Genomic DNA, 25,789 nt, shown 5'->3' with positions numbered 1-25,789 from the left:
TCAAATATTATACAACACAATATTGCTGTATTTCATCTTCTAAGATTTTAAGACAGCTCCACATTCTTTTTGTATCCTCAAAATCTTAGTTTTCCAAATGTAGATAATTTTTTCAAAATGCTCCAAACTTCTTGAGGCTAGCATTGTGAGGCAGGGGGTAAAGTCACAGCCTAGAACAATGGTATAAAATATGGGCACCAGTTTGAATCTTGGATGTTCCACTTCTGATTCAGCTCCCTGCTAATGGCCTGGGAAAAGCAGAGGAAGATAATCCAAATGTTTTGGGCCCCTGCCACCCACATAGGAAACCCGGATGAAGCTCCTGGATTCTCGTTTAAGCCTGGCCTAGTCCAGGCCTTTGCAACTATCTGGGTAGTGAACCAATGGTGGACTATTTCTGTCTGTCTGTGTCTGTCTCTCTTTCTTGCTCTGTAACTCTTTCAGATAAAGAAATCTTTAATGATAAAATAAGTTCCAAAATTCTGAAACTTCAAAGTAAAAAGACAACCTCTTTCTCTTAGAATAACCAGACAAAAAATTTGTTAAAATTGAAATCTTTTCACCAAAATCAAAATACTCACAGGTTTTAAATGGATGACAGAACTGTTAGACATCACTGTGTGGTCTCCTTCCATCATGTCTAGCTCACTCTTGTCATCTGAGGCATCTGGAAGACTGTTAACACTACTGCTTTGGCTGCTGGCACTGATGGACATACTAGGAATAGACTGATTACTTCCAACACTATTCACTGTTCCTGTCCGGCCAACACCATGATCTTGTTCCTAACAGAAAAAGAGAATAGGGTTCAATCATCTGTATCTCTTCTGCATTCTTGTTTGTATAAACAACTAGCACACTACATGGCACACAATCATTAAAAGAAAATTTGAGATCTGTTGTGAGAAATATTTTTCTCAAGATCAGGAAGTTTAGCAACTGTTAGTTGATTGATAACAAATAAAAACGATCAACAAGTAAATAACAAATAAGTTCATCCAACTGTTTAAAGTCAGTTGATCAGTTTTGGATGATTTCCAAAGTATAGTATCCACAACACATCCCATTGGCTATATAGATTCTGCTATGGCTTAATGATTCTCAGTTAACACAAATTCCTCCTTTAGAAAAAAAGCTATAAATGCTATTACATTTTTACAAAGCCTTTCTTTAGTAGATTCTTCCTTTTTTTCTGAAAATAGTCTTTAGATTACCTTTCTACCACCAAATAATTTAATTTTAATTCATATCTATCATAAACTAAGAATTACATATTACATATCTATGTAATATTCAAACACAATCACAAGAACAAGTTACCAGGAGCCAGTGTTGTAGCACAGGGGCTAAGCTGTCACCTGGGATATCTGCATCTCATATCAGTGCTGGTTCAAGTCCCAGCTATTCGGCTTCTGATTCAGCTCCCTGCTGATGTGCCTGGGAAAGCAGTGAAAGACAACCCAAGTACCTGGGTCCCAGCCACTGATGCAGAAGAAATGGAAGGAGTTCCAAGCTCCTGGTTTCAGCCTGGTCCAACCCCAGCAGGTGAAGCCATGTGAGGAGTGAAACAGTAGACAGAAATCTCTCCTCCTTTCTCTGTAACTCTGACTTTCAAATAAATTAATATTTTTTTTTAAAGTAACAATTTCCTGAAGTAACCAAGTAGCCATGATTTCTGGGCACCAATATTCTAATACTCTTACCATACCAGAAATCAGTAATATACACAGAATTTATAATAAATACAGACATGTGGTATATGTATAAAGGGACTTTAAAGAGACTTTTTATTTTTCTTATACCCATAGCCTAACAGAGACTTGTTAAAAATTTAATCACAGGGGCCAGAATGGTGGCATAGTGGGTAAAGCCACCACCTGCAGTGCTGGCATTCCATATGCGCGCTGGTTTGAGTCCTGGCTGCTCCACTTCTGATCCAGCTTTCTGCTATGGCCTGAGAAAACAGTAGAAGATGGCCCAAGTCCTTGGGCTTAGGCCCCTGCACCCATGTGGGAGACCTAGACGAAGCTCCTGGTTCCTGATCAGCACAGCTCTGGATGTTGTGGCCAACTGGGGAGTGAATCAGTGGAGGGAAGACCTCTCTCTCTGCCTCTCCTTCTCTCTCTGTGTAACTTTTTTTTTTTTTTAAATTTTTTAAAAAAATATGTATTTATTTATTTATTTTTTGACAGGCAGAGTTAGAGAGAGAGAGAGAGAGAGAGAGAGAGAGAGAGAAAGGTCTTCCTTTGCCGTTGGTTCACCCTCCAATGGCCACTGTAGCCGGTGCGCCGCACCCATCCGAAGCCAGGAGCCAGGTACTTCCTCCTGGTCTCCCATGTGGGTGCAGGGCCCAAGCATTGGGCCATCCACCATTGCCTTCCCAGGCCACAGCAGAGAGCTGGACTGGAAGAGGAGCAACCAAGACAGAACCGGTGCCCCAAACGGGACTAAAACCTGGAGTACCGGCGCCACAGGCAGAGGATTAGCCTAGTGAGCCACGGCACTGGCCTCTGTGTAATTCTTTCAAATAAATAAATAAATCGTTAAAAATTCAATCACAGAGAATTTTAATACTATAACTTTATCACTTATTTCAGACATGAAAAATTCTAATTTTTTGTCAATTACTAAAAATAAAAACTGTTAACAGTTTTATATTTTATACTTCATTAATTATTTAATGCTATTGAAAAGTAAAGTAACTATTGTGTACTGTTTCAGAATACAAAGTGATGTCTTACTAGAAAGCAACCAAAAAACTCAAAGATGTAGAACTCTGATGGCACAAAGAAAACAAACTATTAGGAAAATAAAAGATAATTTCCCATTTAGTAAACTTTATTTGCATATTTCCTTGTGAGGAAATTCTATAATTTTTTTATAAATCTGTATTTATACTCTACTTAAAAGGCAACATAAAAGTTAGCCTGCAGAACCAGAAAGATAAATTTGAATTCATGTGTGTCTGCTGACAACTAATTAAACACTCTGAAGGCTGCTTCCTTCATCTGTAAAATGAACATTTTATAATAGTATAGATGGAATTAAATTATGTAGAACTAAAAGGAATCAAGTAGTCTTGATGACACATTAGAGTATGTGTAAGTTTCTAACAACTTCTCTTTGAGTAAAGTCACCTTTCAGAGTCAGTAATTTCAAGAACTTCGAAAAACATGTTGTAAGGAACTAGATAATTTAATCAAAAAGGGCTCTGTGGCCAATAAATTTGATAAGGATCAGATTAAATAGCTGAATATGTTTCTTTAAAAAAAAAAAAAAAGCCTTCTCAGTACACTTACTATGAGAGTATGCATCAAAAAGGGGTTAGGTTTTAGAGCTTGTGATCTAACATAAAGACAGGGATCTTGTAGGACCAGTATTAAGAAAATACACTTGGGGCCAGCCCCGCAGCTCACTAGGCTAATCCTCCGCCTGTGGCGCCAGCACCCTGGGTTCTAGTCCTGGTTGGGGTGCTGGATTCTGACCTGGTTGCTCCTCTTCTAGTCCAACTCTCTGCTGTGGCCAGGGAGTACAGTGGAGGACGGCCCAAGTGCTTGGGCCCTGCACCCACATGGGAGACCAGGAAGAAGCACCTGGCTCCTGGCTTTGGATCGGCACAGCGCTGGCCATAGCGGCCATTTGTGGGGTGAACCAACGGAAGGAAGAACTTTCTTTCTCTCTCTCTCTGTCTACTCTGCCTGTCAAAAAAAAAAAAAAAAAAAAGAGAGAAAATACACACACTGATGATGCAAAAGGCAAATTCATGGAAGGGCAAGTTACTTAAGGAAAGAACAATAAAAAGAATTCAATATTTTAGTCTTTTTTAAGGTACTACCTCTTCTTCTTCCTGTGCTTCTACTGCTGGTCCATTATGTGCCTCCTGGAAAAGGAGTTTCTTCATCTTTCGATACTGAAGATTGTCCAGTTCTCTTACTGCATCCTTTGTCCTTTGAATGAGATCTATTAACACTGTTTCAGGGCGCTCCCGAAGAACAAACATGTGCTGAAGAGGGCAAAAGGTAAAGGTCAGGTTGGAACTTCTTTTTCGTTTTTAAAGACTGATTTATTTGAAAGGCAGAGTTAGAAGGTCGGCACAGCAGGTTAGGTCACCACCTGCAACATCCCATATTGGTGCTGGTTAGAGATCCAGATGCTCCTCTTCCAATCCAGCTCCTTGTTAACGTGCCTGGAAAAGCAGTGGAAGATGGCCCAAGTGCTTTGGTCCCTACAACCACATGTAAGAAACAGATGAAGCTCTGGGCTCCAGGCTTCCGCCCAGCACAACCCTGACTATTGTGGCCATTTGAGTGTCTCTCTCTCACTCTGCTTTTCTTTTTTGCTTTTTGAAAAGATTTACTTTGCATTTATTCAAAAGGCACAGTTTGAGATAAACAGAGAGAGATCTTCTACTTGCTGGTTCACTCCCTAAATGGCAACAATGGCAGGAGCTGTGAGAGGACAAATCCAGGAGCCTGGAACTCCTTACAGGTCTCCTCACATGGGTGGGAGGGGCCTAAGTACTTGGGCCATCTCCTGCTGCTCTTCCAGGCACATCTGTAGGAAGCTGGATCAGAAGTAGAGCGGTTGGAGCTGGCACTGTGGCATAGTGGGTTAAAACGCCACCTGTAGTGCCAGCATCCCATAAGGGCGCTGGTTCGAGACCCAGCTGCTCCATTTCTGATCCCGCTTTCGGCTATGGCCTGAGAAAGCAAAAGAAGATGGTTCAAGTCCTTGGGCCCCTGCACCCATGTGGGAGACCCAGAAGAAGCTCCTGGCTCCTAGTTTCGGATCGGCACAGCTCTGGCCGTTGTGACAAATTGGGGAGTGAACCAGCAGATAGAAGACCTCTCTCTGTCTCTCCTCCTCTCTCTGTGTAACTCTGACATTCAAATAAATAAATAAATTTTTTTAATGAAGATATGTTCTCTTTGGCTTTTCTGTTTCCAATAGGTTTTTTTTTTTTTTTTAAAGATTTATTTACTTATTTGAAAGTCAAAGTTACACAGAGGGGAGAGGCAGAGAGAGAGAGAGGTCTTCTATCCAATGGTTCACTCCTCAATTGGCCGCAACGACCGAAGCTGCGCCAATCCGAAACCAAGAGCCAGGAACTTCTACTGGGTCTCCCACATGGGTGCAGGGGCTCAAGGACTTGGGCCATCCTCCACTGCTTTCCCAGGCCATAGCAGAGAGCTGGATCAAAAGCAGAGCAGCCAGGTCTCAAACCGGCACCCATATGGAATGCTGGTGTTTCTAGCCAGGGTGTTAAACTGCTGCACCACATGTTAGCCCCTGAATAAATAAATCCTTAAGAAAAAAAAAAAAAGAAGTAGAGCAGTCAAGACTCAAATATGCACTCCTATGTGAAGCCAGAATTGCATGTGGTAGCTTTAACCTGCTATGCCATAACATCAGCCCCATGGAACTTTTTTTCTTAATTACTACAAATGTATCCTTGGTCAGAACCTAGAGTTACAATCCTATAATGAATAATGCCTATAACATACAGCTATCTAAGTATATTATACTTTTTTTTTTTTTGACAGGCAGAGTTAGACAGTGAGAGAGAGAGACAGAGAGAAAGGTCTTCCTTCCGTTGGTTCACCCCCTAAATGGCTGCTACGGTCAGCGCACTGCACCGATCTGAAGCCAGGAGCCAGGTGCTTCCTCCTGGTCTCCCATGTGGGTGCAGGGCCCAAGCACTTGGGCCATCCTCCACTGCCTTCCCGGGCCACAGCAGAGAGCTGGACTGGAAGAGGAGCAACCGAGACAGAACCGGCACCCCAACAGGGACTAGAACCCGGGATGCCAGTGCTGCAGGCAGAGGATTAGCTCAGTGAGCCCGGCGCCAGCCTAACTATATTATACTTCTGATATTTACTATATAATTGTATAAATGTATTATATTAATTGTATTTCTGATCGTCATTAAATTTTTTTTAGATTTTTTATTTATTTACTTGAGATGTAGAGTTACAGACAGAGAGGGAGAAACAGAAAAGAAAGGTCTTCCATCTATTGGTTCACTCCCCAGATGGCCACAGCAGCCAGAGCTGGGCTGATCTGAAGCCAGCAGGCAGGAGCTTCTTCCAGGTCTCCCACGTGGGTGCAGATTGAGATCTTCCATCTGCTTGTTCACTCCCCAAATGCATGCAACAGCCAGAGCCAGGCCAGGCTGAAGCCAGGAGCTCAGAACTTAATCCAAGTTTCCCACATGGGTGGTAGGGATCCAAACTTGAGCCATCACTTGCTGCCTTCCAGGGTGTGCATTAGCAGGAAGCTAGAATCAGGGGCAAAGCTGCACATGAACTGAAGCACACCAATATGTGATGTGAACATTGTAAGCATGGTCTTTAATTGCTGCACAAAACCCTTTCTTCCACAAATTTCATAAAATCTTTTTTTTTTTAAAGATTTATTTATTTGAAAGGCAGAGTCACACACAGAGAGAGAGAGGAAAGACAGAAGAAGAGAGATCTTCTATCAGCTGGCTCACTCCCCAAATGGCCAAAACAGCCAGAGCTAGGCCATGCCGAAGCAAGGATTGGAAGTGGAGGAGCTAGAATTCAAGCTGGTGCTCCCATGGGATATTGTAGGAAATAGGTTTAACTGGCTGTGCCACATTGGGCCATCATCCACTTCTTTCCCAGGTGTATTTGCAGAGAACTAGGTTAGAAGCAGAACAACCAAGACTTGAATAAGTACTCCAATAAGGGATGCTGGCTTGCAAGTGACGGCTTAACTCACTGTATGTACCACAATGCCAGACCTTTAGAGTTATCATTGTTACATTGAATTACCCTAGAAATTACAGAAAGACATCTGCCCTCACTTAAGTTTCATGAAATATCCTTGAATTCTTAACTTCTGTTAGTTCAAATTTATTTCTTCTCTATGCAGAAAGTTTTCAATAGGGGCTGAGTTAAGCCAGTATCCTATATGTCCACTGCTTTTGAGTCCTGGCTGCTACACTTCTAATACAGATTCCTGCTAACGAGCCTGGGGAAGTAGCAAAAGATGACCCAAGTCCTTGGGCCCCTACATCTACATGAGAGACCAAGATGAAGTTCCAGGTTCCTGGCTTCAGCATGGCCCAGCCCTGGCCATCGCAGCAATTTGGGGAGTGAACCAGCAGATGAAGGATATCTCTCTCTCTTTCTCTGTAACTCTGCCTTTCAAATAAATTAAAAACAATTTTTTTAAAGAAAGAGTTGTCACTATACAATATTTTAATCTATTTCCACTGTAATCAGTGTTGCTATTTCAAACTCATCAACATAATACCTCTACGATATTTCACTAAATGCCTGTGCCAAAATTATTTAGCTGTCAACATAATTCTGGATGGATATCTCCAATATTTAATTCTGATAAGGAACTTCATATATTAAAATTGTTTAATATTAATTTTTTTCATTATGATGGACTGTGATAGAAATGTAATTAGGCAAAATGAGTTCTTGATAAGATACTTCCTAACATTTCAAACAAGACTGCAAAAAATATACACTGTAGTTTAGGCAAATGGTTACTATATAAAGACTCAGGATCTAATCACCAAATAACTGACCTTGTTGGGCTAGATTATTACTTTAAGAGTTTTAAGTTTTTTGTCTGTAATGGGCAAATGTAAAAAGCCAGTCACATTTTGCCTTTTGTCTTAGTGTATAAGTGTATAGTCATTTTGCCTTAATTTAAAAAATATTTAGTTTTCTTATATTTCTAAGTTTGATAGTTTTTTACATATAGGTCTCATTTATTATTTACTAACATAATCTTTAGCTATATTAAAACTTCTGTTGCTACTGTGAGTGTATATTTACTCAGGCCCTCATTTTTGAGACTGACTTTTCTGCCTAGAATTCCCCAAGCATAACTAACTTTTATGTTATTCTTTTACTTACTGTGCTTCTAAGTGGTATTACCAAATATATATATATTCAATAATAACACATAAATGAATGCTTCCATCAGATTTTTCTAGCCATGATTTAATTAATGTGTGTAAATAAAGGTAAGTTAAACTTTTTAAAAGTTCTAAAATATTAGTATAGAAATAGTCTACTTAAATCTTACAATGAAAAAATCAAAGAGATTCCCTAGAGTAACAAAAAGAATAAAATCCAACTAATTAACATCTAATCTAGATGTTATAAGAACTATAATTGGCCGGCTCCATGGCTCACTAGGCCAATCCTCAGCCTGCGGCACTGGCATCCTGGGTTCTAGTCCCGGTTCGGGCCCCAGATTCTGTCCCGGTTGCTCCTCTTCCAGTCCAGCTCTCTGCTGTGGCACAGGAAGGCAGTGGAGGATGGCCCAAGTGCTTGGGCCCTGCACCCCCATGGGAGACCAGGAGGAAGTACCTGGCTCCTGGCTTCGGATTGGCGCAGCGCGCCAGCTGTAGCAGCCATTTGGGGGGTAAACCAACGGAAGGAAGACCTTTCTCTCTATCTCTCTCTCTCAATGTCTATAACTCTGTCAAAAAGAAAAAAAAAAAAAAAAGAACTACAATAAACACAACACTACTATTCTTAAGAAGTTCAACATTCAAATGAAATAATTTTTGTGGAAATTATGTATTTAAATTAGACAACCAAGCCTGCTGAAAATTGAATAGAATTTACAGAATTTTAAAAATATTTTCTAAGCTAAGTTGGAAAAGCATATTTACAAAAAAGGAAACAAAAGTATTACATCCACTTTCAATACTTTCTTTTCTTTTACATATTTATGTAAATATATCACATAATTTATATTGGTTTCATATTATATTAATATTGGACAGATCAATAAAGTGTGGCAGATATGAAATTAAATCCAGGGACCAGTGTTGTAATGTACAGAGGGTTAAGTCACTGCCTGTGACACCAGCAACCCATGTCATAGTGCCAGTATGTGCCCTAGCTAGTCTAGTTTCAATCCAGCTTCCTGCTTATGCACCCAGGAAAGCACAGGAAGATGGCCCAAGTGCTTGAGCCCCTGCCACCCATGTGGGAAACCTGGTTGGAGTTCCTAACTCCTGGCATTGGTCTAATCCAGACCTGGCTGTTGCAGCCATTTGAGGAACGAACATCAGCAGATAGAAGATCTCTTTCTCCTCCCCCAACCCCAGTCTCTCCCTGTCACTCTGCCTTTTTTTTTTTTTTTTTTTTTTGACAGGCAGAGTGGACAGTGAGAGAGAGAGAGAGAGAGACAGAGAGAAAGGTCTTCCTTTGCCGTTGGTTCACCCTCCAATGGCCACCGCGACCGGCACGCTGCGGCCGGAGCACCATGCTGATCCGATGGCAGGAGCCAGGTACTTATCCTGGTCTCCCATGGGGTGCAGGGCCCAAGCACTTGGGCCATCCTCCACTGTACTCCCTGGCCTTGGCCACAGCAGAGAGCTGGCCTGGAAGAGGGGCAACTGGGACAGAATCCGGAGCCCCGACCGGGACTAGAACCCGGTGTGCTGGCGCCGCAAGGCGGAGGATTAGCCTAGTGAGCTGCGGCGCCGGCCCACTCTGCCTTTCAAATGAGAAAGAAAGTAAATATTTTTTTCAGCCTGCACTTGGCACAAGTAAAGCTGCCGCCTGCAGTGCTGGCATCTCACATGGGCACCAGCTGCAGTCCCAGCTGCTCCACTTCCGATCCAGCTCTCTGCTATGGCCTGGGAAAGCATTGGAAGGTGGCCCAGTCTTGGGCCCCTATACGCACATGGGAGATCCGAAAGAAGCTCCTGGTTATTGTCTTCAGATCAGCCCAGCTGTTGCAGCCATTTGGGGAATGAACCAATGGATAGAAGACTTCTTTCTCTCTCTCTACCTCTGCCTTTCTGTAACTATGCCTTTCAAATAAAAAAGAATCTTATAAATAAATAAATAAATAAATATTTTCTAAATAAACAAAAATTAAATTCAATGCTAATCTGTTTTACCAACTATGAAAGATACTGTTCCATTTGAATTAAAAATTGGTAACTCATGAATATATTCTTGCATGCACATATAAATATTTCGCTGTTTAGTACTACTTTAAATATTTAACCACATATTCTACCTAGATATGGTAGAAGCAGTTAATCACTTTTCAAAGAAAAATAGAACTGACCTTTAAAAGTTCCTCTGATGTAGGACGATCTTGAGGGATTTTCTGGAGGCAAGAATCTACAAAGTTGCGAAAATAATCAGACCTATTGTAAAGGAAAGTATCAAGTGAACATATTGCTATTTCCTTTAAAAACACATCCACAAATCAAGGGAGTACTAGGAGCGAAGATCAAAGATTTTTATGGAAGTCTATAAAAAGCCATCTAAAGCAGTAAGTGAACGTTTATCATTTTCTAAAAATAAGCTTCAACAGATTAGTTAAAACTCACACTCCCACATATTTAAATGTTACAACTCTTTTTTTTTTTTTTGAGAGGTAAAGAGAACTAGACACAGAGCCTCATTCATTTGCTAGTTCACTCCACATTTATTTCAACACATTTATTATCTAGATGTACCAAGTTACAGTTGAGTGATTTTTGTCGTCTGGAATCCTTGGTGAAACTTAGTCCCCAACCCAACCAGTACTGGGAGGTGTTTAGGTCATGAGGGCACAATAAAAAATTCCTCCCCTCCAGAGGACACAGTATCTAAGACATCATCTTGGAATAAAACAGATTATATCCTTCTGGCTTCCAAGTGGCCCAGCTCCAGCTGTTACAGCCATTTGGCCAGTAAATAAGATGGAAGATCCATATCTGCCCCCCCCCCCCCATTTTCTCCCTTTATCTTTGCCTTTCAAATAAATAAATAAATCTTTTTTAAAAATTTGCATTATCTTTTCAGTTCTCTCCGAACTTCTGGAAGCCTCTTCATATTTTTAAATTTTAAAGTATTTAATAAATATGCTAGATATTCCCCTAGAAATTTTCAAATGCTAGGTACATCTGAGGAATTAATTTTATAATAAAATTTTTTACCTAATAATAAGAATCCTAACTTCCTAAAACTGTCAGTCTGTTCTCCATAAATTAGTTTGCATGAATGAACAGAAGAGATATCAGAGCAATAAGGATAATAACTCTTATAATCAGAATTAAAATGATCCCAAAATTCTCTTTTTTAAAAAGACTTTATTTATTTATTTGAGAAGTAGAGTTACAGACAGAGAGAGGGAGAGACAGAGAGAAAGGCCTATCCACTGGTTCACTCTTCAGATGACTGCAACAGCAGAGCTGGGCTGATCTGAAGCCAGGAGCCAGGAGCCAGGAGCCAGGAGCTTCTTCGGTCTCCCATGTGGGTGCAGGGGCCCAAGCACTCGGGCCATCCTCTACTGCTTTCCCAGGCCATAGGCAGAGTTGGATCAGAAGAGGAGCAGCCGGGCCATAAACTGGCACTCATATGGGATGCTGGTGTCACAGGCAGAGGCTTAGCCTATTATGCCATAGCACCAATACCCAAAAAGTTTTTAATTACCTGGCAATGATGATAAAGTCAAATCATTTTACTCATGTTTTATACATATAAACTATAAACCATTCCCAAGGAATGATCACTATATTTTGTGACAACATATATATTTTAGTTATAAAATATTAATGATTAGAAAATATTATTCATGGCATAGCAATTACACTACTTGGGATACTCACATCCCAAATCAGAGTGCCTAGGTTCAATTCCTGGCTCTGCTCCCAATTCTAGCTTTCTGGTAAAGTATACCCTAAGAGGTAGCAGGTAATGGCTCAAATAGTTGGGTTCTTGCCACCCATATGGGAGACCTACATGGAGTTCCTAGCTCCTAGATTCATCCTGGCCCAGCCTTGGCTGTTGTAGGCATTTGGGTAATGAACCAGTGGACGCTAGATTTGTCTTTTAAATAAATAAGATAAATTTAAAAACTTATAAATGCTGTTATTATTATTAGGGTTACACATGCTCATAAAATTCAAAGGAAAGGTAATTTTTGTAAAAATCTACTTTTTGCATCCATGACATCATTTACCATTTTTTTCTGAACTGAATGATATACTCCTATATAGTATGAAATACAGACTTGACAAGAGAAAATAAACCTGTTTTAATGTGTTTTCAGCTAATACATTTTACATAATTTAAATTAAATGATTTTGATACCAGATTATAAAAAGTATTTCATGTATATAATACTGAGCAATATATCTCTCAGCAATACTCACCATTCATTAGATTGTAGTGTAGGGGATTCATTTTGGGCTATGTGATATAAGGCACTCATTGCATTCATATTAAATAAAGGAGGCTTTCTTTCCGCTGTAAAAGAAATAAAACTTTCCTATTAAAACGTGTGCTTGTTATGGAAAGGCACTTAACTATGCTACTTCTATGATTTTTTCCACTTTATTAAAATACGGAGTTTATTTCCAATGTGTATTTTTGTCTACCCACAATTTTTATGTCTGACTACCACTAGTAATGTGTCTTATCATTACATTCCATAAATGTTCAAAACCAACAAAGGGCAGAGTTCCATCTTTACAACTTAAACCGGCATTTTGGACAACACATTCTTGGCAATGGAACCTGGACAACATTTATCAATCATGGCAGGTAAAGTTCTTACCCTGCATTATAAAAAGGACAACCAGATATCAGCTGTTACAGAATGAAATAAGATGGAAAATTTCAACAAACTGTTTAAACTATTCTTTCTCTCTCTTTTTAAGAGTTATTTATTTACTTATTTGAAAGGCAGAGTTACAGAGAGAGATAACTTCCATCTTCCATCTGCTGGTTCACTCCCCAGATGGCTGCAATGGCTAGGGCTGAGTGAGGCCAACGGAGCCAAGAGCCAGGAGTCTCTTCTTGGTCTTCCACATGGGTGCAGGGCCCCAAGCACTTGGATTATCCTCTACGCTTTCTGAGGCCATCAACAGGAAACTGGATTGGAAGTGGAGCAGCCAGGACTACCATATTTGGGATGCTGACACTGCAGGTGGCAGTACAACCCTCTACAGCACAGTACCAGCCCCTTAAACTACGTTCTTAAAAAGATTTCCTCCACTGCCAATGATCTTGAATAGCCTGTTCAGTCATCAGGAAGCAATTCTTCACACACACAAAGAAACTGGTGAATTTGGCTCCCACTTTGGGAGATAACTACCTTTTTCTATATTTGCTTATATTTTCATTTTAATGTCCTCTACAGAACTAGCTCATTTTTAGAAGTTTTTTCCTATTTTTTGAAGGACTCTTGACTTTTTGATCTTAATTTGATTTTTTTGTTTTGAGTATTTACTATTCTGGCTTCATTTTTCTGTATTCTTGGCTGGGGTATCTTGTATAGATTTCTTCACTGGATTTTTTCTTCAATTTCCTCTTCCTCATCACCTTCACAGTAGCAAGCTTTACACTTTTCTGTGGTACTCTGCTGCCACCTCCAGAAGATGGCTTTCCAGATATAATTAATAATTTCATTCTCTTTCTCTTCATCTTTTGATTCTGCACCTTACTCCACAGCTACTAAATGCTGTACACCAATATACATAGGCCTAGAACCGTATTTTAAACTTAAAATCACAGGTGGTATTATTTCTAAACCCCCAAGGGAAATTGTTGTTGTCAAAGTTGCCAGTGTTAATTTAACTGAACTGCCTTCATTCATAATTCACTGCCTCAGCTTCAACAATGAGCAATTCATCCTTTGAACCAGTGCCTACTCCAACCATTCTTAAAGATAACTGGTGCTCATTTTCATCACTGTCCACTTTAAAGTGATAATCTTTGTCAACCTCTAGTTTACAACCAAAAATAGTTCTGGAGCTCAGGGGATTTATGTCCTTATCCATCGAATCTTTCATGGGGAGTAGTAGATAGAGATAAACATTGCTGTTGCAAAGAACAGCCACACAGGACAAAATCACACCAGGCAAATAAGTTGTTTTTAAAGTATTTCTCATTTTGAACCAATCTTAACAACAATTAAAAAAAAAAAAAAAACAGAAATCAAAAGACCTTTAAGTAGAGCTCAAGAACTTTCTCAAGTGAATCAACTGAAAATAAATTTTTGAACTGATGGCCTACTATCCCTAAATATTTGAGTGCATATTTTCTATAACCAAGAACACTTTCCTAAGGAAAGATACTATACTAATTTAATACTGATAGATGTCTATTACATAAATTCCAAGCCCCATTCTTCATTCCAACATCTCAATAGTATAGCAAAAGCTTTGATCATTTGCATCCTTCTAGGAACTTGTCCATTTTATCTGAGTTGTGAAACTGACAGACAAATGTTATTTCTCTATTATCTTCTTTATTCTTTTTATTCTTTTCTTTTTAAAAATTTTATTTCCCAAATTATTTTCTTAATATCTGTAAAACCTATATTGACTATTACCTCTCATTCCTGATAAAGGAAATCTCTATCTCTTTTTCTTTCCTCTATAAAATATTTATTTATTTGAAAGGGGGAAGAGATAGACATGGTAAGTGGTAATTTGTGTGTGGATTTTTTTTAAAAGCTTTATTTATTTTTATTTGAAAGGCAGAGTTACAGAGGGGCAGAGACAGAGAGAGGGAAAAGAGAGAGATCTTCCATCCACTGGGCCGATCTGAAGCCAGGAGCCAGGAGCTTCTTCCAGGACTCCCATGTGGGTACAGGGGCCCAAGGACTTGGGCCATCTTCCACTGCCTTCCCAGGCCATAGCAGAGAGTTAGATCAAAAGTGGAGCAGCCAGGACTTGAACCAGTACCCATATGGGATGCCGGCACTGCAGGCAATGGTTTTACCTGCTATGCCACAGCACTGCCCCCTGTATCTCTTTTTCTTGGTGATCTATATGTTTAGGAGTTTACCACTTTAATTAATCCTCTCAAAAAATTAGTATTAAATTTCACTAAATTTCCTATGCAACTGATTTCTGCTTTGATTTTTTATTTATTTATTAAATATTTATTTATTTATTTGAAAGCCAGAATTAAAGAGAGAGGGGGAGAGACAGAGATCTTCCATCCATTGCTGTACTCCCCAAATCACTGAAACAGTTAGGGCTAAGCCAGGCAGAAGCCAAGAGCCAGGAGTTTCTTCCTGGTCTTGCATAAGGGTGGTAGGATCCCAAACACTCAGGCCATCTTCCGCTGCTTTCCCAGACACATTACGAGGGAGCTGGGTAGGAAGAACAGCCAGGTCTCAAACTGGTGCCTATATTTGATGTTGGTGTCACACGTAGCACCTTTAATGGCTATGCCACAATGTTGGCCCATGTTTTGATCTTTATTATTCTATTTCTTCTGTTTATTTTGGGTTTCCATTTTCTGCTTATTCTAGTTGCTTTTTAAAAAAGTTTTTTAAAGATCATTTATTTGAGAGGCAGAGTTACAGACAGAGAGAGGGAGGGAGGGAGAGATGGAGAGAGAGGTCTTCCATCAGCTGTTTCACTATCCAAGAAATCACAAAGCTGGAGCCGGGCAGATCCAGATCCAGAGCCAGGAGCCAGGAGCTTCATCCAGGTCTCTCACATGGATGCAGGGGCCCATGGACTTGGGCCATCTTCCGCTGCTTTCCCAGGCCATTAGTATGGAGCTGGATAAGAAGTGGAACAGCCAGGACACAAACTGGTGTCCATATGGGATGCCAGCACCACACGCGGTAGCTTAGCCTACTATGCCACAGCGCTGGCCCCTTCTTCTAGTTTCTTTCTTTCTCTCTCTCTCTCTCTTTTTTAAGATTTATTAGTGGGGCTTGCACCATGGCTCACTTGGTTAATCCTCCACCTGTGGCGCTGGCAAGCCATATGGGCACCGGATTCTAGTCCTGGTTGCTCCTCTTCCAGTCCAGCTCTCTGCTGTGGCCCAGAAAGCAGTGGAGGATGGCCCAAGTGCTTGGGACCCTGCACCCACATGGGAGACCAGGAGGAAGCACCTGGCTCCTGGCTTCAGATTGGCATAGCTCTGGCCGTAGCGGCCATTTTTGGGGTTAACCAATGGAAGGAAGACCCTTCTCTCTGTCTCTCTCTCTCTCACTGCCTAACTCTATCTGTAAAAAAAAAAATAAAAAAAGATTTATTTGTTTATTTAAAAGGCAGAGTTACAGAGAGGCAGAGAGAGTCAGGGAGAGAGAGAGACAGAGAGAGAGAAAGTCTTCCATCTGCTGGTTCACTCCCCCAATTGCTGCAACAGCTGGAACTGGGCTGATTTGAAGACAGGAGCCAGGAGCTTCTTCTGGCCCACACGGGCGCAGGGGCCCAAGCACTTGGACCATCCTCTACTGCTTTCCCAGGCCATAAACAGAAAAGTTGGATGGGAAGTGAAGCAGCTGGGACTCTAACTGACACCCACATGGGATGTGGACACTGCAGTGGCTTTACGGGCTATGCCACAGTGCCAGTCTCTTACTCTAGTTTCTTAAGGTAAAAGTTGAAATCATGACTCTTACAATTTTGAAATATACAGAACTCTTGAATACACCCTTAGTTTGTCTGTTATTTCCTGTGACTGGATTCGGGTTATATATCTTTGGCAAGAATTCCACCAAAGTAGTGCTATATTTTGCTCACTACAGCCTACCAGGTTGAACGTGACATTGAGTGATCCCATTACTGATGATGTCTGGGGCAGTGTAGCAGATGCCTGTTATGCTGACATCCCATATGGGCACAATTCAACTCCTGGCTGCTCTAATTCTTTTTTTAAAAATTTATTTATTTATTTAAAAGACAGAGTTACAAAAAGAGAGAAGGAGAGAAAAAGAGAGAGAGGTCTTCCATCCGATGTTCACTCTCCAATTGGCCTCAAAGGCCAGAGCTGTGCCAATCCGAACCCAGGAGTTTCTTCTGTGTCTTCCACACGGGTGCAAGGACCCAAGGATTTGGGCCATCTTCCACTGCTTTCCCAGGCCACAGCAGAGAGCTTGATCAGAAGTGGAGCAGCCAGTGGCTTTACCTGCTACGCCACAGCATTGGCTCCTGCTCCACTTCTGATCCAGCTCCTTGTTGGTGGCCTGGAAAAGCAGCAGAAGAGGTGCTCGCGTGGGAGATCCCAGATGAATCTTCTGGCTCCTGGCTTTAGCCTGGCCTAGCCCTAGTGACTGAAGTCATTTGGGAAGTAAACCAGTGGATGGAAGAATCGTCTCTCTTCTGTTTCTCTGTAGCTTTGAGTTTCAAATAAACAAATAAATTAAAAAAAAAAAAAAAGTATGTTTGCTCATCATCTTCATGCTGAAGTTTCTCCTTTTTCATTAATAAGCATTTTGTGATAAAGTACTGTGCATCTATATGAATATCTTATTTATTAGAAGACTTTAAAATGGTTTTTATTTTATGGATTCACAGATTTTTATTGTAATTAGGCTGTAATTTATCATTTATCATGATCTTCATTTGTCTCCATTATTATTATTGCCCTATTATTTGCTTACTTCTTAGCTTTCTGGCCATACTAATGTGTCTCAAGCTTATCTTGTACTTCCCTACTCCAGATTCTAGATCAATCATTTCTCCACAGAGCCAGTGGCACTAAGTGTGCTATTCTAATTAACAAATACACCTATCTAATATATGTAAAAACTGCCAGACAATGGAAATGAAAATTTTAATACATTAATTCTTCTTAGGTATTGACAGATAAGATAAAAATCTACAATTTGGTACAGACATGGAGGTAAAATATGCATCAAAACTTAATCCATAGTAAAGAACAATACTTACCTAGTTCAATACATGTTATTCCAAGAGACCATACATCTACTTTGCCATCATACTGCCCTTCATCCATGGCTAAAATTACCTCTGGGGCCATCCTAAAAATATAAAATATACATTTAAAGTTTAAAAATGTATATAATTCTTTAAAAATTAATAACCATCAACTTGGAGAACATGGTTTGAATTCCAGTCAATACACTTGGACATAAGAAGTTTTAAAATGGGAAATAAGTACATCAGAGGTTGTGAAGTAAATATATTTTTAAAAACCTTTATATATTGAAAGACAGACAGAGAGAAAGATAGACAAAGTGTGAGAGAGCTCCCATATGCTCATTCATTCCCCAAATGCCAACAATGGCTGGAGCTGGGCCAGGGTCATAGCCAGGAGCAGGAAGCTCAATCCAAGTCTCCCATATGGGTGGCAGAAACTCAATTACTTGAGACATCATTACGCTCTCCCAGGGTCTGTGCTGGCAGGATGCCGTAATTAGCAGCCATAGCCAGGAACTGAACCTAAGTACTCAGATATGGGATATGAATATCTTAACCTTTATCTTAACCACGAGGCTAAAGGTCCAACCTATGAGGTAACATTCAGTAACTCAAATAAGAGTATGACATTTGGGGCCAGTGCTATCGCCTAGCAGGTTAAAGGGCCACCTGCAATGCTGGCATCCAATATAGGAGCCAGTTCAAGTCTTGGATGCTCCTCTTTTTTTTGGGGGGGGGGGGGACAGAGTGGACAGTGAGAGAGAGAGACAGAGAGAAAGGTCTTCCTTTGCCATTGGTTCACCCTCCAATGGCTGCTGCGGTCGGCGCACCGCGCTGATCTGATGGCAGGAGCCAGGTGCTTCTCCTGGTCTCCCATGGGGTGCAGGGCCCAAGCACTTGGGCCATCCTCCACTGCACTCCCGGGCCACAGCAGAGAGCTGGCCTGGAAGAGGGGCAACTGGGACAGAATCCGGCGCCCCAACCAGGACTAGAACCCGGTGTGCCAGCGCCGCAAGGCAGAGGATTAGCCTACTGAGCCGCAGCGCCGGCCGAGAACAATGTTCTTCAAATATTTGTATTCATTTACCTCCTAAAATTTATAAAGATTATATCTTCCCTTGCACATTTCTGGATAACAACATTTTATAAATTTAATAGTTACAAAAGATGTAAAAGTACAGCATACACGTATACTGTATATTGTACACATATTTTAACGAGATTTAAAATGTGGAATTGCATGACTTCATTCAATTTACTAATCACACTGCTTTATAACCTTATTAGCAGAGCCAGTCTTCATGGTAATATCAATCAAACAGATGAAAATTACTTGGTCAGAAAAAAAAATCTGGCTTTACATTTCAATGAAAACAAACATGTTAACTTGTTTCCAGGAAACCATTTCAGTTTTGAATTCTACATAGAAGAAAAAGGGGAGAGGGGTGAAAGGTATTGGGAGAAAAAGCAAGAGTAAAAGTAAGGGAAGGAAGATATATAGAAAGGGACAGAGTCTCTCAGTCTCTCTCTCTCTCTCTCTCTCTCTCTCTCTCTCTCTCTCTCATATTTATTTATTTATTTATTCAAAAGGCAGAGATGGGGTGGGGAGAGACAGAGATCAATCTTCTATCCAAGGGTTCACTCCCTAAATGGCCCCAGTGGCCACGACTGGGCCAGGCAGAAGCTAGGAATCTGGAATTCCATCTGGGTCTGCCATGTGGGTGCAGGGGCCCAAGGACTTGGGCCATCTTTCCTTGCTGTTATTAGGCATGTTAGCAGGGAGCTGGATTGGAAGCGGAACAGCCAGGACTCTAATTGGCACCAGATGAGATGCTGGTGCTGCAGGCCATGGCTTAACACACTTTGCCACAGTAAGGACAGGATCTTGTCATCAGTTTGTGCCCTGATCCTTCAAAATTTCCCCAAGATGTTATTACATTGGCAAAATGTCTCTGGTTGCCTCTAAGGCTTTCACGTCACAGAGCAATATGTCACCATAATATTCACGACATAGGAAGCCTTTCGTTTATAAAGCAGAACAAAGCAAGATTGAAAGGTAGATGAGAAAGAATATGCAGTTGATCTAAGACATCACATCACACTCTGTACATAAAGAGGACCCATAGGGAAGTTAAAGATCTGAAAAAGTATTCCCTTCAAATTTTACTGATAGATACCTGATTTTTTAAAAGATTTATGTATTTATTAGAAAATCAGAGTTACGTAGAGAGAGGGACAGAGACAGAGACAGAGAGAGAGAGAAAACTTCCATCCATTGGTTCACTCCCCATATGATTGCAAATGGCAAGGCCTTGGCCATGCCGAAGCCAGGAGCATCATCTGGGTCTCCCACATGGGTGGCAGGAACCCAAACCCTTAGACCATCTTCTGTCCTTTTCCCAGACCACTAGCAGGGAGCTGAGTTGAAAGTGGAGCAGCTGGGACACAAACTGGCACACACATGGGATGCTGGCATCACAGGTGGGAATTTTGCCTGCTATGCCACATGGCCATACCCCTAGTTAATTATTTATGAATGAAACTAGATAATGTCTAGGTCTGTTTAAAAATAATGGGGTAGGCAAGAAAAGAGAGTACATAGGGTAGTCCTGGCCATGTGGTATTGTTGGGCTGAGTGGTGGGTACATATGACCAGTATTTCTGACACTAAAAAGTCAAAACAAAATAGGAGAAACTCAAGTCCCTGTGTTCAAGGATTCTTAGTCTAAATATCAATGATACAGTAAATATCCAGCCACTGTGGCCATTTGGGGTGTGAACCTGCAGTTGGAAGATTTAGCTCTCTCTCTGCCTCTGCTTCTCTGTAACTCTGCCTTTCAAATAAAAATAAATCTTTTTTTAAAATCTTTTTTTAAAAAATATTTATTTATGTATTTGAAATTCAGAGTTACACAGAGAGGAGAGGCAGAGAGAGAGAGAGAGAGAGAGAAAGAGGTCTTCCATCCGATGGTTCACTCCCCAGTTGGCTGCAACGGCCGGAGCTGTGCCAATCCGAAGCCAGGAGCTAGGAGCTAGGAGCTTCTTCTGGGTCTCCCATGTGGGTGCAGGGACCCAAGGACTTGGGCCATCTTGCACTGCTTTCCCAGGCCATAGCAGAGAGCTGGATCAGAAGAGGAGCAGCCAGGACTAGAACCGGTGCCCATATGGGATGCCTGCGCTTCAGGCCAGGGCATTAACCTGCTGCACCACAGTGCCAGCCCCAAAATAAATAAAAAAAATTTTTTTTGACAGGTAGAGTTTGACAGTGAGAGAGAGAGACAGAGAGAAAGGTCTTCCTTTCCGTTGGTTAACCCCAAAAATGGCCGCTACGGCCAGAGCTATGCCAATCTGAAGCCAGGAGCCAGGTACTTCTTCCTAGTCTCCCATGTGGGTGCAGGGTCCAAGCACTTGGGCCATCCTCCACTGCCTTCCGGGGCCACAGCAGATAGCTAGACTGGAAGAGGAGTGACCAGGGCAGAATTCGGTGCCCCAATCGGGACTAGATCCCGGAGTGCCGGCGCTACAGGCAGAGGATTGGCCTAGTGAGCCGCGCGCTGGCATAAATAAATCTTAAAAAAAAAAAATCCACACACAAATTACCACTTATTATGTCTATCTCTCCCCCTATTTGATTGTTTCAATTTTTTTCATCCCCACACCCCATTTATGATGCAAATCCTAATAGGAAAGCAACTGTGGCAAGGACAACATGAAAAAATAAAATGCAGAAGCATTCCAAGTCCATAGTTAAAACTAAATGTAATGCTTAAAGTAAAACTGTCTAAAAACCGCAGTGTATTTTTAGGGGAAAAAAAGACATCTGAAAAAAAAAATACTTTACCTATTTCAATCAGGAGTATTAACATCAGATAGGAATATTCTTACCAATAAGGCGTTCCCACAAAAGAATTGGCAGGAGATGCCATGGATGCAGATCCAAAGTCAGCAAGTTTCACTTGGCCTGGTTCTGTCAGAAGAATATTTCCTGCTTTGATATCTCTGGGATTAAGAAACACAGCAAATTATTTATTTTTTCTCATTAGACTGTGTTTAAAATGATAAAAATCAGGTAAGAATTCATAAAACAGGGAAAGATAAATCAAAATAATTAAATGAGAATCCCATAATTGTGGTAAAGAGATGAAGACAAAAAAATACAGAACCCAAGTAAGAATACTAGTATAGTAACAATTTTCTGAGACAAATACCACTAAAAAACAAAAAACAAAAAAAAAAAAACAAAGTAAGGTGATTACAGTATATAATCTATATTTAAGCCTCTGTTTATTGGTACAAACCATGGCTTTTGAAATATACCTCAATTAGGTAACAGCCATATCATAATGTGTAAGATTTCTGAGAATCTAATTTAAAATAAAAAAGAAAACATAAAAAGAAAACAGAAACTTATCCTACAAAGTTGGTTTTTAAGAGATTATTCATATCATTTCCAAACTTTAGCACAGTTATAATTAAATAAGAAACAAAACTAAAACATAATACAATATTACTGATATCAGATTTACTTTGAAACTTAACTTTCTCCAAACTTAAGAAAATGAAGAATATTTTTATAATGGGACTCTATGTCCAATAGGCATTATAACAATAATCTAATCTTTCAAAAAATTATTGTCCTACAAACAATACTATGTGAATCTATTTTCCTTCCAGTTTTTTTTTTTTTTTTTTTTTTTTTTTAATTAAGAGGTAGTCTGAAGTTAAAAAAGCCCTAGGTTCTAATCCAAACCCTGTGATCCATTTATTTACTACTACAAATGTTTCCCTTAGGCTTTATTATCATCACCTAAGAAATGACAGCCTATTAATTCACATTGGCCCTGTTATATAGTTTAATATGTACTGCCTGATTTATATATATATAATTTTAAAATGCTGTTTCCTTCTAAAACAGCCAAAACCAATACCAGTGACAAAAATGCACTATAAAATGTGTTAACTTCAGTTATTTTTTTTTCATCAAAGATTACTAAGGATTAATGCTCAAAAGCATAGTCTTAAGTAGCTTTTATTTATCCATGATTGGAATAATCAATGAAAGAGATTTCAGTTTTAGCTCTCTACATAAACTTTGGGAAATTACAGTAAGAAATTGGAGCATCATTTTGTTCAAATGTAAAATGAGAAAAAAAAGATTACATGATTCCTTACATCCCTTTCAGTTTGCAAATTGACTCTACAATTAAATTTCTATGGCAAATCTATGAAGTGTACATATTTAGAAGATCCAGCAGCACATATAAGTCAAAAAGTATCTTAAACAGTGATACAAAGAGTATCAGTATGTTCGTTTTAATACACTAACAATCCAAAAATAAAAAAAGATTATATAATTCAAATTGACTATATCCAACAAAAATTTCAGGGTTAATAAATTCTAGATTTGACAGATACAACAAGCCATTTGCTTGTCAATATTTAATGATTTTCAAAGCACTTACCTATGGATCATAGTATGAGAATGTAAATAGGCTAGTCCCTGTAGAGCACCATGTGTAATTGCTGCTATTTCCACTTCTTGTAATGGCTTTTTGTGAACTTAAAATAAGAGTGTATTTAAAAATAATTATTACATAGAACATCTTTGTTTTCTAAATATACTTATCTAATATATGGGTATATTTTAAAAGCTGACATTTAGCAAGAAAAAATTTCTATAACAAAATGATAAAATTATTGAACTTTCTAATTAATACATAGTTGTGCCAGCAGTTAAAAAGTATAATTCTCAGCCAATTTTCCTTTTAATTTACAATATTGAACAATTACTTGGTGAGTATAAAAACAAAAATACCAAAGAAATTCTTTCTTTTAAAAAAAAATATTTCAGCAGCGTCGGTGACTAGGGGTAAGGGGAGACACAGAGAGATAAGACAGAGATTTCCCACTTACTGGTTCACTCCCCAAATGTGTGCAAAAGTGAGGGCTAGGCTAGGCCAAAGCTGGGAACTGGAATTCAATCCAGGTTTCCCATGTGAGTGGCAGAGACCCAATGATTTAAGCCACCACCTAGAGTCCACCTTAGCAGGAAGCTGGAAGGCAAAAGGGAGCTGGGACTCAAACCCACATACTCCAATATGGGATGTGAGCATCCCAACCATTAGGAAATATGGCTACCCCAGACATTTTACTTTATTCTCATTTATCTATCTTTAACTTGTACAGAAAGAGGACCAAATTGAATGAAAAAGAATCCTGACAAATGTAAAGTCATGATGACAGACAAACTGCCTCTTTTATGCTACTATTTAATATTTAATAAGGATAACACATACTGAGAATATGAAAAAGGTTAAGGATTTTTTTCCAGAAATCTCATGCTATTCAGTTATTAAACATTACACAATTTCTAACTGAATTAGTCTATTAATAAATTTCTTTTTAATTGGAGCGACAATTAATTGGAATTAATTTTTAAGTGTGTGTGTGTGTGAGAGAGAGAGAGACAGACTGAGAGAGACTGACTCAGAAAAGAGAAAGAAAGCTCCCATCCAGTGGTTCACTCTTCAAATGCCTTTAAAGGTCAGGATTGGGCTGAGAGGAGGCCAAGAGCTGGGAACTCAAGCCAAGTCTCACATGTGGGTGGCAGGAAGCCAGTTACTTGAGCCATCACCACTGCTTCTCAGGGTCTAACCTGTAAAAGCTGAAGTCAGGAGATAGAGATAGGTATCAAATCCAGGCAATCCAAGTTAATTTGAGGGCGTCTTAACCACTAGATCAAATGCCTGCCCCAATACTTTTATAATTATTGAAGGAAACCTACCTTCTAGTAAATCTGAAGCAGATCCTAAACAATATTCCATTACAAGCTACATGGAAAGAAAAGTTATAAAAGCATTAAAATACATTTTTACAAGATTCTATTTGAGATCAAAATTTTACCAAGAAGTTAAGAAAATTGTTTGTGGTAAAACAAACTCCAGTCATCATTTACATTTTATCAATAATATTCAGCAATATGGTAAATGGATATATAAAACTAAGCCACTGATACCTCAGTCTTTTAATAATGCCATATATAATTACCAAGTACAATTAGAAAGGAATAACATATTCTATGACGATTAGCCTGTAAAAACAAAACTGATCATTGTTAGGAGGCAGAAAACTGTTCTCTGGAACTACATATACAACGGCTTGGTTACAGCTTAAATGTTTCCTTTAAAGCAAACACAAAGTACCATCTATGTGCCAGGTATTTTAAATATATTAACCGATTTAACCCTTGCAACAACCTTGAGGGAGGTCTAGTATTACACTTGTTTCATAAATGGAGAAACTTTGACAGAGTGGTAACCTAGCCAATGTCACTGCTTATTCTTAAACCATAGCTTCACTTACAGGTGTCACCACCACCCCATCACCAAAATTAAACTGCATTAAAATGTAAAAAAAATTAAAAACCTAAAACTAAATTACATTTATTAAAATGATAATCAGTTGTGCTTATTAATTTTTCAAAATAAGAGCTAATTCCTATTCAAAGAAATTTAATCTTTGTCTTACAAGATATACCTTATTATACACATATACCATTATAGATACTACCATGTCCTATCAATGGTAACAACAGGGTAAAATTAATCTGTACTTCTTATAATAAAGTGCCTCAATTCTCTAACTTTAGTATTATTCAATCAATAAATCAGTATAAGTTCAAATTTCATAAAGATTTGACCAAACTGCATCAAGATTATTTTGGTAAAATGGACATAATATATTTGTATCAAAAAACTGTTAACTTTCATCCTCAACTAATGGAACTATTTTCACAATGTTGAATCCTTGCATTAAAACACATGGAAGGTATTTTACATTGAGGTCAGCAGAATTCTAGAAATGCTGCCCTTTCAGTCTCAGTATGAACAATTATTTCAGGTGTTTTCACATGTTTCTACACAAGCAGACACTCTGAATTAGTTCATTCTTAACTTACAACCAAAATTACAAAGAGAGAACAGATACCAACCCATGCTGTGTGTTCACGTAAATAGCAGCCTTTGTATTCTATACTGTTGGGATGCTTTATTCTTTGTAGAAACTTGACTTCTTTAATAATGTCCTGCCATTTCTGTGGGGAGAAAAGAAAAGGGCAAAGAATTATGAATTGGTGTTCTAACTCTAAGA

General features: G+C 39.4%; 1 protein-coding gene and 1 pseudogene across 5 annotated transcripts in view; both read right to left on the bottom strand.

The window, feature by feature from the left end:
• The window catches only part of TAOK1 (TAO kinase 1), a 174,660-nt gene that overhangs the window by 51,765 nt on the left and 97,106 nt on the right, over positions 1–25,789 (bottom strand). For all 5 annotated transcript variants that reach the window (XM_051824586.3, XM_002718911.6, XM_070061154.2 and 2 more), the window contains 9 exons: positions 25,632–25,733; positions 24,426–24,471; positions 23,104–23,200; positions 21,527–21,640; positions 17,651–17,742; positions 12,161–12,254; positions 10,084–10,165; positions 3,836–4,003; positions 582–785 (listed from right to left, as the gene is read on the bottom strand). In XM_051824586.3, coding sequence (XP_051680546.1) covers positions 582–785; positions 3,836–4,003; positions 10,084–10,165; positions 12,161–12,254; positions 17,651–17,742; positions 21,527–21,640; positions 23,104–23,200; positions 24,426–24,471; positions 25,632–25,733 — 999 coding nt within the window. The remainder of the gene's footprint in view (positions 1–581; positions 786–3,835; positions 4,004–10,083; positions 10,166–12,160; positions 12,255–17,650; positions 17,743–21,526; positions 21,641–23,103; positions 23,201–24,425; positions 24,472–25,631; positions 25,734–25,789) is intronic.
• Positions 13,269–13,993, bottom strand: LOC149121209 (nucleophosmin pseudogene; annotated as a pseudogene).

The sequence above is a fragment of the Oryctolagus cuniculus genome, chromosome 17 (assembly GCF_051225735.1).
Source record: "Oryctolagus cuniculus isolate XC-2025 breed Fujian yellow rabbit chromosome 17, ASM5122573v1, whole genome shotgun sequence".
NCBI lineage: Eukaryota > Metazoa > Chordata > Mammalia > Lagomorpha > Leporidae > Oryctolagus > Oryctolagus cuniculus.
Note: the sequence above shows the minus strand (reverse complement) of the source record. Positions and strands in the feature narration are given on the sequence as shown.